We start from the raw sequence: 14,318 nt of genomic DNA, 5'->3' as shown, positions 1-14,318 counted from the left end.
AGGTGTTTAATTATAGTGGCTGATTAGACCTCTGCTTTGCTTCATGTCCATTTACTAATAAGAATTATAAATGTGTCATTTGTCCCACCCTAAAAAGTGCAATAGAGTTAATAGGAGGGTGAGGGAGATGTCAATCAGGCAGTCTGTAAACACCCACAGTGCTCTAATCAGCCAAAATAATTAGCATCACCTTTGTGGTTTTACATGGGTGTAAAGTAAAAGTACTAATATCACAATGTAGAAATAGTTACAAATAAAAGTCCTGAATTTAAACTACGTAAAAGACCATTAGTATTACCAGCAAAATGTACACAAAAGAAAGAGTACTCTCACTCGCTTTATCACTGTGGATATCACGGAGGATTCATTGTTAACATGTACAAAGTGAGATCGATCTGATGGATAGGATTTAAACCAGCTTAGTGCGGTTTCTTTAATACCATTTAAATGTTCCCGTCTCTGTAATATGATGCGATGGTCAATGGTGTTGGATTCAGTATTAAGATTTAACTAGACAAGCCCATTGTCTGATGCAATTAGAAATGTCATTTGGCATTTTCATCAGTGCTGCACTCTAAATCCTGACTGAAAATCCTCAAATAAACTGTTATTTAGAAAGTCATACAACAGATTGGTGACTGCTTTCTCAAGGATCTTAGAGAGAAAGGGAAGGTTAGATATAAGTCTATGGCTAAAACCCCTGGATCAATACTGGTTTAATTACAGCTACTTTAAAAAGGCCTGTGGTACACAGCCTGTTAAAGACAGATTGATCATATCCAGTAAAGAAGTGCTAACTAAGGGTAAAACTTTAAGCAGCCTAGTTGGAATGGGGTCTAAGATAGCTTCCTTAAATTTAGCTACAGCACTATCAGACATCTAGAGTAGGAGTTTTTGCCTAATGGTGTGTAGTCCAGTAATAGGAGTTCAAAAGTGATTAAATGGTCCGATAATTAAGGATTCTGTGGAAAGACTATTAAATGTTCAATTTCAATGCCATATACCAGAACAAGGTCGAGGGTGTGGTTAAAACAGTGAGTGGGTTTATGCACAATGACAAAAGCCAATCGAATTTAATATTGAGATAAACAGTACAAAGGCTATTATTTTCAACATCCACATGAATATTGAAGTCACCTACAATAATTACTGTTTTAAAAAAGGACTAAACTTGATAAAAACAGTCTACAGCTACAGCCCCCCCCGAACCTCTTGGCAACTTCAGGATGATTTACAAGGGAGAGTTCACCTGGTGGGCATTGGACTTCTGATATTATCTACTGACCTCCTGGCACTGCCCACCATCTATGAAAAATGCTATTTTGATGAGTTTGAACATTTCAATTTTAGCACCAATTCATAACAGAAGTTCTCATTGCACTTTTCCTATAGAGCAGGTCTAGACCGTACCCTTTATATTTTTCAATAATGTTCAAGTCAGTGCCATAACTCAGGCAACTACAGTCATGTCAGAAATTCAACATTGGTGGTCTAACAGTAAACACTGAAATAACTTTACAGGAAACAATGGAAAATGCAAAATGTTTATTTAAAAACATGCTTGCCCAAAAGTCACTCAGTCCACAGAAGATACCACTTCCTGCAAAGAAGGAAAAGTCAGACTGTCATCCCACAAGCAGACCAAGATAAAATGGGAACCTGCTAGTTTATGGAGTCTTTGGGAGACCCACCTCTGGTTTGTCCATGTCTGCTGGGGCAGTTTGTGTACTGGGGGTGGTCTTATCTTTGTTGTCCAGGTCAGTCATACTCGTTTCCTTCTCTGCTTCTGGGCTAACTATCCTGCAGGAAGGAAATACAAAACATTTAACATTTAACACATGATACACTGAACATTCACAGCAAGCTTTCTAAAACTGGTTGTTGGCAGTCCATCGTGACACTGTAGCTTAGGAAAAAGGGACATTTTATGCCATCCATGCATCCTTGGCTCAGTTTTGCCACACTAGAGGTGTAACTCTTGGGATGGCAAGGTCAGTCGGTCCACCACTTTGGTCCAGACTGGGAACCATGAATAGTTGTACAAAATTTCATGGCAATCAACTCAATAGTTGAGATTTCAGAGGATGAAGCTTTCTGACTTTGGTAATCCTCTGACTTTCCCCTCTAGTGTCACCATAAAGGTTGAAATGTTTTGGGTTTTTTTTAGCAAAAGCCTCGACAACTACTGATGGATTGCCATGAAATTTGAGTCCAACATTCATGGTCCCATCAGGATAAATTACTTTGATGGTCCCTTAACTATCAATTTAGCACCATCAAGTCGCAATTTAATTTGACCAATCCTTTGGTTTATGACCTAATACTTGCAAGGCTGAAGTCATTCCTCAGCTGTACTTTGTTTAGCGTTAATTAGCAAGCGTTAGTTTGCTAACTAAGATGTAAACATACCTGCCAGACATGCTAGCATCATCCCTGTGATCATGTTAGTATTAAGCACCACTGCTGCCTAAGTATAGCCTCACAGAGCCACTAGCACGGCTGGAGTCTTGTTTATAAAAAAAGAAAATAAGTTGTCTTGCAAGGAAATGACATTTCAAGCTACAGATTAAAGCTATTTTTAATGTTGCAACACAAAGGTTTCTTCTTAATTAGTTATCAAACCTTGTATTGGCACTCCTCTTCTTAACCACCACCGCCATCACAACAATGAAAACCACTCCTGCACAGAGCCCCATGGCGCTGTAGATGATGGGACCCTGCATGGTGTTCAGGAAATGGTCTTGACAGGAATCACCCCTGTAGCCCAGGGAACACACACATGCAGTCTCTCCATTGGTGTCCACACAGGCTCCGTTGCCACTGCAGCGTCTCTGGCTGCAGTGCTGGGTGTCCAGGTTCCTGAGCTGACTGCTTACATTCAGGGTGGTGTTCAGACCAGTGTCTTCAGAGAGAAGGAGAGGTGAGCGAGAAGGAGAAAAAGAGGAGCTGCGGGGCTGTGTGGGAGCAGGGACCTTGGCTCCTGACCACCGCTTCAGACTGATACCTAAGAAGAGAGGACAGTCTCAGCCAAAAACCCATGACATTTTTAGGTTGTTTTAGATTAAAATGTCATTACATCAAATTTAGTAAATTTATATATTTTCCAGTTCTTATTGCTTTCTTAGAGAGGAGGCATAAAGACTCACAGTTCTCATCTGAGTGGTCATAGCAGTCAACATGCCCGTTACAGAACTTCTCAACAGGCTGGCATGAGAGTTGATCCAGACAGGGCCTGCTACCCCCTGGGCAGTGCTGCTCTGGGCTGCAGTGGGTGGCATTCACAAGGATGTGATCATGGGTACACTTGCATGTTCGACCTCCTGGGGTGGCGAGGCATAAGTGCTGGCAGTTGCCGTTGTTTTCTGTGCACTGATTTGAACCTGTGGGGGGGGGAAGAAAAAAAAAAAAAAAGTCAGTCAACTTGAGTTTGTTGTATAGGGTGAGGTTTGGTTCTAGATGACATTTACCACTTCAGTATCCTCACATTTTGAAAATTCTCTGAACTGCTATGGTGTGTGGTTCTTTTACATACCAGTCTGACTGGACTTGCTGAACGCCTTTAAGCTGACCACTTCTGTGCCGACCTCAAACCACAACTTGTTTTGCTGCTGCTCATCTCTGTACCAGAGCCTGGTCTTGTCTGAAGGAAAGGGCCAACACAAAGTAATGTAGCTACATTAGAAATCTAAAGGAAACAGTTTAGAGATTTACAACTGGAAACTCATAGCTCGACCTTTTAGTAACAACATTCTGTCAAGCTGTGGTTGTATTTCAGACAGATTTTTTTAGACCATTTGTCATGCAAGCATTGTCTTATGCTACTGATTTATAGAAAAAAAAAACATGCAGTACAGAAACAAACAGTGCCACTTCCTGGTAGTTTGTACACACACACACATGGCATTAGGTGTCCTTTCATTTAGTTTACTATATATGAGCCATTACCACTGACAGTCATCCAGAGCAGTGTATCATCAGTTGGAGCCACTGCAGCCAGGCCATCACCAGTCTTCAACTCTCTGTATCCAGAGCCATCAAGCTGGACAGAGCCAATGGTCCCTAAACCTGGGAAAGAATCCAAGTGGTTACAGCTTTTCTAAACAAAATTACATATTTATTCAACTGCATTTTTGACTTTCAATGCATGAAGACTCTTAAAAACTTCCCATAACCATACTGAAAAATTTGTAAAAAATCCTTACCTGTGTCAGCCCAGTAAATTGTATCTCCATTACTGGAAAATTCCAGAGATGTGGGCTGGACAGCATCCTTCCACACCACACTCTGCTCAGCACCGTCCATGTTGGCACATTCTATAGTAGCCACGGTACCTGAACCCTGCAGGCCCAGGTTGGTGAAACAAACTCTTCCACTGGGAGGGTGGAGGGCGATGGACTCCACTCTACCAATACCTTCCTTTATGAGAACAGCAGTGTGCGCAGCCTTGAAGGAGGTGACCTGCAAGCGGGGCTGTTTGTTGCTGCTCCAGTAGATGTTAAGTGTTGCCCAGTCCAGGGCCATGGCAGTGATGGTGTCGCCCAGGAGTTTTAGACGCTGGCCCTGAGAGAATAAGTTTGAGTCCTTCAGCTTGAAGGAGCTGAGTGAAGTTGTGCCGTCGTCTGCCAAGAACAGGGTGTGGTCACGTATGCTGTAGTCCATGATTGCTGCCTCATTGACGCTGGGCACCTGCAGGGCCACATGTTCAGGCCAGCCCTTCAGTGCTGCTGCTGTGTGTCGGGACTGCAAGTAGATCTACAGAGATCACTGGGGATTAAATACAATTTTATCTTTTATAAAAAAATAAAAAAAAAAAAAAAAAAAAAATTAAGTACAGTGTGTATTTTAAATAAGTTATGGCCACCAGAAAGTAAAGCTGTTTTATGATCATGTTATGCAACAGATGGTGGGTTGTGTTTATAACCAAACATTTAGTAACAAATTACATTGTGAGGCCCCCCATGTTGCTGCATCTTGGGATTAAGGAATAGTTTAATGTTTTGGGAAATACGCCGAATGTAGCAGGAGCCAGCAGCTGCTTATTTCAAATCAACTAACTTTGTCACATCAATTAAAAAAAAAAAATACATAAAAAAAAAAGTACAATCAATGTAATCTAGCCCTTTCCTGCAATTTGTGTATTTAAAATTTAAAAAAGTAAATATAAGAATAGTAATAAAAATGTGTATGATTGGGGGGGCAGTCTTAGGCCACTACAATCCTAAATGAGGTCACTGCCTGAGAGTAGAAGCTCATCCTGAGCCATAGTTCCTTCTGTGCTTCTTCCTAAAGTCTATCAGCTCCTTAGGCTTGCTTATGTTCAAGAGTAGGAAGGTCTACTTCAAGTAGGCCTTTTCATGGTTATCTGTGATCAGGCCAAAACTTTGTGTTGGAGTCAATAGTGGCTACACAGTCATGTTTGTACAAGGCATCCAGCAGAGAGGCTCAAAATGCAGCCCCAGGGTGCTCCAGTGTTAAGGATGAGGGTGGAAGAGGTGTGGCCATCCACCCTCACCAACTGGGGTCTGCCTGTCAGGAAGTCAAGAACCACATGCATAGTGAGGCGTTTAATCCCAGGTCCTTGAGCTTTGTGACAAGCCTGGAGAGAACTATGGTGTTAAATGCACAGCTCCCATACTCATCCAGGTGAGATAGGGGTTGTGTGCTAGGACATCTTCAATTGATTGGTTGGACCGGTAGGCAAACTGTTGTGCGTCAATGCTTGGTAGCGAGGAGTAGATGTAATCTGACCAACTCTTCAAAGGAAACTAAATCTGTCTCACCTCTATAGTGATTAAATGCTTTGAACAGAGCAAGCTAATCATTGCCCCCCCCGTTTCCAGTCTTTATGCTATAGTAGCTGATGGCTGTAGCAGCATATTTACCCTCCAGATAGTGGTATCAAGCTTCTCCTATAACTCAGCAAAAAAAAATAAAAAAAAATTAAAGAGACGCATTTCCCAAAATGTCCTATTCCTTTTAAGTATATTCTGATAAAAACAAAATTAGACCTATCGTAGAAAAGGTTTCAGTCGTAGTCATCTGGACACTGTTTTCAGAATCAAGACGTTTCGGCTCCCATCCGGAAGTCATTCTCAATTGTCATTCTCAATTGTGCACATTCTCAATTGTGCACAATGACTTCCGGATGGGAGCCAAACGCCTTGATTCTGAAAACAGTGTCCAGATGACTACGACTGAAACCTTTTCTACGATAGAACACTCCTGGACGAATGAGGGACTACACCGTCTAAAATTAGACCTAGTGTAACGATGTATTATAGCAAAACCTGGGTGACAGTGGAGGGAGACAGCATCAGTATGAACGCTGAATTGAACAGGCTGGAGCAGGTCAGGCCATCCTCAGCCAGTAAGAGACCAGAGGGACACTTGCACACAGCCTTGGGTCCCGGGGCCAACACACACATGTTTGAACAGTCCATCTTGTCACAGGGGCTCTCAATGCCCATCTGGAGCAATGGGTGGATGATCTGCAAACCAAGCAGGGAACAGAAAAGTGTTTTAATGCTTTTTGCACCTTACAATTCCAAAAAATAAATAATAAAGTTCTGCACTCCCCCCCATCAAGCAATGACAAAACTGTACCAAAAAAAAAAGTTCATATCTTCTATACGTGGAAAGCTTCAAACATACAATGTCATAACTGTGCGTGGGCAATTTAGCAACCTGCTGTGAGCACTTCACACACACATTAAGTGATCCACATTTAGTTACCGTGGCTCCATTACACAAAACCATCCATTTCCACCCGTGCCTAAACACCCTTAATTCACTTCACCTTCACACCAAAAGGTTGTCTGGGTCTTTTCAGGAGAACTTGGCGGTTTTTGCCAGAAATTTTATTAACAGCTTGCACAACTCGCTTCTTGGCATCAGACCAATAGAGCATGTCATTGAACACAGCCAGGGAGAATGGGTTGGTGGTCTCTTTCATCTGTAGAATCTGAAAAAGACATTTCGACATAGGACATTTATTATTCAGCCATGTGACTTGGTGTTACTTTGGGTTTGTTTAGCTTTAAGTGTCTTGCCATTTTTACATGAAATTTCATCCATCCATGCTCTGGCCCATGGAGGTGCCACTTGTGGGGTACTTCATTATAAATGACCCTCTGCTGGTAGATTTAGCCTTGAGTTGTAGCGTTAAAATTGAGTTTCAAGAGTCTGCAACAAGCTTTCATCTAAAAACTGAAGGGAAACATTCATTCAAAAGCTTAAGCAAGGACAACATCCCCTTCCCAAAAATAGTTCACCCGAATGTCATCTCCATCCAGTGTTGCAGAGCCAATCGCCCTCAGCCTTTCATCTGTCCAGTAGACTCTGTCAGAGATGGTGTCCACAGCCACACCGCCTGGCCAGCCCAGACTGGAGTTCACCACTGCCATCCTCTCCGACCCATCCATCCCAGCACGCTCGATCTTCACTACATTACCAATCTCTGTCCAGAACATCAGCCTGGTAGAAAAATTCAAGACCAGTATTTCGAGTCTTAAGTTTTTAAATGAGCATTGTATGATAGTTTATTTCACTCTCCAAAGTCATGCTGACCCTTTTTGTGGCAGCAGTGCCAGAGAGCGAGGCTGATCCAGGTCTTCATCCAGGATGACACTGTGGTCCATTGACTTCACAGTGGGGGTGGCCAGTCTGATGGCAACAATCTGACTGTTGACACCATCAATCCAGTACAGGTTCCTCCCGAGCCAGTCCACAGCTACAGAATCAGCCCGGACACCTGTGGAAACAAATGGCATCACATGTCTTGAGGTATCCTTATGCAGAGCACCTACCTCTTTACGTCAGTATTAATACATTTAGATGGCAGTCAACTACAATGCTCCAACCACATTTGTGTTGCACCAACCTTTAATCAGAGTTCCTGTGGTTTTCTGGTCCAGCGAGGACCACCTGATGCTATCAGTGTCCAGACTGACCCAGAAGACCCTCTGCTCCCTCCAGTCATAGTCCAGGGAGAGGATGGCCTTCTTGGCAGATGAAGACAACATATCTAGGCTGCCACTGCGCAGGCCGAACAAGAGGAGGTCTGTTTGGACTGATGACAACAGGAAGGGTTCACCTGAGGGATGAAAAGGGAGGAGAATCATTCTAGTGATACAAGTTATTTTTGGCCCCCTCTTATGATAGTTTGTTAAAATAAGGATGGTCTAACAGTAGATTTATTTATTGAACTACTTTGCTAAAAATGTACAAAACTTAAAATTTCATGTTTTTGTAGTGACTTTTTAGGCAGCATGCAGATACATGACAAAAAGTTCATTCAATCTTCAAAAGTGGTGTTCCTCATTCAATGTTCGACATATTGTACGCTCATTTGCTTTCTTGGCAAAAGAGTTGAGACGATCGATACCACTCTAATATCTGTTGCTAAATACGAAGTTACAGCAAGACGCTGTTAGCTTGGCTTAGCATAAAGACTGGGAATGTGGGGGGAAAAACTGCAAGCCTGGCTCTGTCCAAGGTACACACTGTGCCTGGCCAAGATATATTCCAGCACATACATCAAGTCGCAACAATTTCAGTTTGAGACGCTCCTAGGTTGATCATGTCATCTTCGGCCTGAGGTAGGCTAGCCGTTTCCCCCTGCTTCCAGTCTTTATGCTAAGCGTCTCCTGACTGTAGCTTCATATTTAAACAAACCTGAGTGGCATCTATCTTCTCATCCAACTCTCAGCAAGGAAGTTGACTTTGTATCATTTTGTTTCTATAATGCTTCCCCTCCAAAACACTATTCTATGACCTATTAAAAAAAAGTATCTTGTCTACCAAAAAATAAATAAAGTACTTTACCAGTGATCTTGCAGTGGTGTCCACCTGCCTCCATTATGTAGCCTGGGTGGCAGTCACATTGGTATGAGCCTGGAGTGTTTATACACAGCTGACTGCACACCCCTGGGTTCTGGCCTTCACACTCATCAATATCAGCACAGGTTAGGCCATCCTCCATGAGCCTGAACCCTGCTGCACAGCGACAACGCTACACAGCCAGAACCGAGAATAAGAATTTATTCTTATCATAGAATTAGTCAGGCGCTGCAACATTTACATTATACACTTATCAGAGGCCATCATACAGTCATAATATGCAACATACATATTGCTTGATTTAAAAAAAAAAAAAATTAACACTTGTTAATCCAGAATGGTCTTTCAGAAACTTCATTGTACTACTACATTCACAGTTCAGTTTCTACTGCATTTCTCTTTATTTTTTCCCCTATTTTAAGCCACTGACTTGCCAGACAGACCTTGACTTAATTGGTTAACTTCAATCACACATGAAGTTGGAGATACAGGGTCCTCACCATTCCCTGTGGCGTGCTGTAGCAGCTCTGAGAGCAGCGGCTGTTATCTGCATCTGCACAGTTTATCCGGCAGCTGCCTCCCTCGTCTGACCCGTCTGCGCAGTCGGTAATGTCGTTACACACCAGGACTGGATCCAGGCACTCCTGGCTGCCACACTGGAACTGGTTAGGGAGACATGTCTCCACCCCACCTAGTGTGTGTACACACACAATTTTCATGTTTAATACAGAATTTTACAAATATTCAGCTGCATTTTGAAATAAAGGAAAACTGAAAGTTAACATGTTTAAAGGTTTTACATGTTTTATTTTGGTCTTACCCTGAAAAGTGTTTTACTAACAATAAAAAAATAAAAAGGTTTGCCTTTGTTTTCACATATCAGCTGAATACATAGGTTTGATAAAATCTCAAGTATCTTGATTGAACTGCAAGTGGTGACGTTTTGTATTCTGAAATTTAGAATGTATTCTGTTCTCAGTGATCTTAAATACAAAAAGAATAGTAGTAAGAAGAGGTGTGTGCGTGCATCTTCCATGTTCCTTATTTTTGCCAATAGCCATTTGGTTATTGCATGTAAAGTTTACAGTGAAACTGAGGTTGAATTTCAGTGCACGCAAATGTAGCAGGTAGTAAAACTGGAATTGCTCAGTTTCTATGAATATAGAGCACCTGTAACACTGGAGATGGTGCAGTTACTAGGCTATGATGACACCCTGATTTCACTTCGACTCAAGCATTGTTTAGTTTCTTTTCCCACTTCTTTCATGTTGCATAACTACTCACATTCAGTCTCGTCACTGCTATCGTCACAGTCCTTCATGCCGTCACACCTCCAGGATGTGGGAATACACTTGGACTTTGATTTACATGGCCACTGGAACTCACCACAGTTTAGTGGAACCACAGGACAATCCTAAAAGGAGAAGCCAATGGATCATTTTCTTTTTTTTTTTTTTTAACAGTCATCTAAACTGGTACGACACACTGAACTTTTGATTTGAAAGTTGACAAAACAGGGAGGGCCAGGTGAATGTTTAGACCATCAGAGTACCAGGTTTTAAACCACTGCGCCATCAAGCTTTTGCCTAAATGAAGTACTTAACACACAGAAACCCTGCAAGCTCCACAAGTGCCGTTCTGACCTTTGGCAAATGAGTATGAAACTATTCTGAAAGATGAACATATACACACACAAAAAATAAAATAAAAAAATAAAGTCCACTCAAATTTGATTCACATGTTAGGATTGTATTTATCTTGCTCCTGAATGCTTAGTGCTTAATATAAAAGATGAAATGTTTAAAAAAAAAAAAAAAAAAAAAAAAAAAAAAAAAAGACAGTCACCTTCTCATCTGTGCCATCTTTGCAGTCCTGATCTCCATCACAGATCCAGACCTGCACCAGACATTCCTTGCTCTGGGGGCAGCGGTGTTTGGTGGTGCAAACAGGTGCGTTGGTGCAGCTCTCCTCATCTGAGCGGTCCCAGCAGTCTGGGTGACCATCGCAACGCATTGTGGCCGACACACACTGGCCACTGGTACACTTAAACTCAGTGGCACTGCAGCCCTCATCAGCTACAGAAGGGGGGGGACAAGGATCACAAAGGTGTCCTATACAAGCAGAGCTGATTAATACAGTGAGTACTTAATATCCTAGTTCAATGACTATGTACCACAGTTCGCCTCGTCACTGCCATCCCAACAGTCCCTCTCCCCGTCACAGAGGAAGCTGTTAGGAATGCAGCGGCTATTGTCATCACATTGGTGAGAGCAGCCGTCCATGTGCTTTGCACATCCCTGTTCATCTGAGCGGTCCTGACACTGATGCACGCCATCACACACCTGGCTCCGCTCTATGCACTTCTTTCCATGGGCGCACTGGAACTGGTCTGAAGAGAACACATGGCATGGTCAGGAGGTTGACAGGACTGGGCTAATAATTGGGCTTCAAATTGTGTAGTGTGTTCCCAGCTTTAGTGGATTTAACTCTTCTCCATAAATACTGTAAACATACCCCAAATATCTGGACTCTTCCTCTATAGTATAGAGCTCCCCTTGTTCTACATAAGGCCATTTGTTTATGTTCACTACCCATGAATGACTTGTGCAATTACACACTTTAAGATTCAACACTTTATTGCCATACAACTGAGTTGTAAGGAATTTGTCTTGACAATATAATCCATCCATGTGTTTTGACTACATTCAGGTCAATACAGTTACATTTACTAATGGCGTTCACTCAATGTCACTAACATCACTGAAGCAACATCCTGTGCATTTAATGTACTTTGAAGGTATGATTATGATGTGCTAACACAACAATTAGAATGAATGCTACCCACTAGAGGGCAGTAATGTCATTCTTAACCCATGTACAGGTGATCACACCCACACAAACCAGCCATCAGATTACCTGCTTCACATGGTAAGCAGTCTTCCTCATCCGAGCCATCTCTGCAGTCTGCTTCTCCATCACAGATGTGGTTATAGAGGACACACTCTGCCATGTCCTTGCAGGGTTTAGAGCCCAAAGGACACTTGATGGTGGTCGATGAGCCAACAGAGGGCGTAGTCCCAGCCTCCTTTTCATGTCCGTCTTCCTCTTGGTCCTCTGATGCAGATGCGAAATGTAAATGTGTAAAATTATTCAAGACTGCATATTATGCAAGTATGAAATATGGATGTGATTACCTCCAAGAGCTCTGTGTTCTCAAATCATTTCAACCTACCACAGTTGGCCTCGTCTGTGCCGTCTAAACAGTCCTTCTCGCCATCACACAGGAAGTTTGCAGGCAAGCAGCGACTCTTGCTGTCACACTGGTGAACACAGCCCTCAGTTTGCTCCGAACACTGCAGTTCATCAGAACGGTCCTGACACTGAGGTGTACCATCACACACCTGGTCCTTGCCTATACACTTCTTCCCATGGGCACACTGGAACTGATCTGTTTGTATGCAGGCAATTGACATTAAGACAAGTTATGGTTATGACCTAAACAAAGTTTATTACAGCCATTTTTGCTTGTATGTAAAAATCACTGATAAGTTTGATTGGATGCCAAACTGACTTAATATAATGATAGACATTCAGTTACCAGTTTATTAGGTACCTCTACCTTAAACCAATGCAGTCTAATATAATAGTCCTGCAATAAATCCTACCTTCATGAAGGTTATAATGTTCAGTTTGTGTTGAAACTGGTTCAAGTGTTGATTCAACTGTATGATCATTTTGGAGGCTATAGTTTGTTGTGATGTTGAACTGTATTGCATTACACTGAGGGGCGTTTTAGCCTGATAAAAACAGGGTGGGCAAAATAATAGACACTTGTCAGTATAACAATACAATTCAACACCACCACAAGCTGCATCCTCCAAATAAAGCATTCTGTTATGGCCATTAAATTTCTACCACACACTTTCGCAAAGCGACACTTCTAAAAACGGTTTCAACACAAAAAAAATAAATAAAACTGACTACATTAGTTTTAGCTTGTTGTATGTTATAAACTGAAAACTGAGTGTATTTTGCCCCATTGAATCTGACAGGATTCAACTTTTAGCTAGGTACTTTACAACTCTAGTTTCCTTGACAGTAACAGGGTTTTTTATTTTTTTAAAGGAATTTAAGGATGTTGTGTTGCATTGCATTTGATTCTACTGGCAGGAACGTGAACCAGATTTTTTATTTTATTTTTTTTAAATGACTTTATTTTGTGTCCCTCTACAATATAAACCATATGAACACATGTAATTCATTCCAGCTGATGACAGTGCCTGTTGACTTTATCCATTGTGTACTGTAAGAGTTTCCGTAGCGCTCGACTATGGAGGCGTTTTTTGTTTTTAAACCCATAAAGCATCATCCTCTAGATTCTTAAACAAGATGAAAAATCATAATACCGATCAGATTCAATCACAGTAATTTGCAGATTGTTAATTTTGTTTGAATCAATATCATTCAAGATATGTTATTTTATCTGGTATAATGAATTAATGCGACTATTTTTAATGATGGTCATAACATTTAATCATTCACAGAACTGTCCTGTTTGGCAAACACTATCCATCTGACTGAGTACATCAAAACAAACCTCAGAAAGTAATATTTGACTTCACCATACATTATCTGTGGATATACTCCAGTACCTTCATTGCATCCTGATGCACAGTCCACTTCATCTGAACCATCCCTGCAGTCAGGCTCTCCATCACACACATGGCTGTAGAAGACACAGTCTGAGCCATCGTCGCACAGTTTAGAGCCCAGGCCACACTTCAAAGGACCACTTCCTGCTGAAACAACTGTTTGGATCAAGTAAGCAGAAAAGGACATAATATCACTACTAAAGTAAGGATTATAGCTGATAATGAATACCTCATTCTGTGTCTGAACTGAGAAACATCACTTTGAATAAATTATAATGCATAAAGTCTAATCAGGATATTTTTGAAGATGTTGTAAAAGCAGTTTTGGTACACCTGGCTCACCTTGCAAGTGCCCTGACAACTGCAACAGAACTGCACAAAGAAACAAACGTCCACCCATCACCACAGATAAAATAAAACAGCCCAACTTCTGCAAAGTACAGAAAGTGTAGCATTTTATAATGATGCCAGGTGATGCCAATACAACCTAATTGAACACCTGAGTGAGGGGAGGAGCTATTGCTTCTTGCCATATATATTATCCTGAGCAGTTGTAATTGTTATTATGTCATATATAAATGGGAGGAAATACATTATGAACATTAAGTCATTCTGGGCCTCCTCAAATAAGAAATAGCTATACCTGATTTTGACATTCTTTATTTTTCTTTTTTTGTTGTTTTTTTGTATTTGCTTTTAATCTGCTGTTTTATTGGTGAAAATGTAACCAATGAGTTCATGTCCTGTGAAAATGCTGAATAAAAAAAAGCTTTTGCCTCCAAACCTCTCTGAATGACAGATATAAACCCTTTTTTTACAGATATAAAC

At 41.4% G+C, this 14,318-nt stretch overlaps 1 protein-coding gene across 2 annotated transcripts; it reads right to left on the bottom strand.

Moving 5' to 3' along the window:
- Positions 1-1,530: 1,530 nt before the first annotated feature.
- Positions 1,531-13,992, bottom strand: lrp13 (low-density lipoprotein receptor related-protein 13). 2 transcript variants are annotated; one of them, XM_044198185.1, is made up of 21 exons: positions 13,833-13,992; positions 13,491-13,646; positions 12,071-12,286; positions 11,755-11,952; positions 11,012-11,227; positions 10,684-10,913; positions 10,123-10,252; positions 9,339-9,529; positions 8,824-9,010; positions 7,880-8,092; positions 7,567-7,750; positions 7,272-7,473; positions 6,797-6,961; positions 6,288-6,488; positions 4,203-4,752; positions 3,946-4,065; positions 3,533-3,640; positions 3,147-3,380; positions 2,623-3,004; positions 1,692-1,800; positions 1,531-1,600 (listed from the first exon to the last, which is right to left on the bottom strand). In XM_044198185.1, exons 1-21 carry the CDS (start codon positions 13,888-13,890, stop codon positions 1,577-1,579), a joined length of 4,074 nt encoding a protein of 1,357 aa, XP_044054120.1. In that variant the 5' UTR covers positions 13,891-13,992; the 3' UTR covers positions 1,531-1,576. The 2 variants fall into 2 exon arrangements, with proteins under 2 accessions (XP_044054120.1, XP_044054121.1); XM_044198186.1 differs by having other exon boundaries at positions 13,491-13,634; positions 13,833-13,957.
- Between the last annotated feature and the right edge of the window lie 326 nt (positions 13,993-14,318).

Source organism: Siniperca chuatsi, linkage group LG5, assembly GCF_020085105.1.
Source record: "Siniperca chuatsi isolate FFG_IHB_CAS linkage group LG5, ASM2008510v1, whole genome shotgun sequence".
Taxonomy (NCBI): domain Eukaryota; kingdom Metazoa; phylum Chordata; class Actinopteri; order Centrarchiformes; family Sinipercidae; genus Siniperca; species Siniperca chuatsi.
This window is presented reverse-complemented; position numbering and strand designations above follow the sequence as displayed.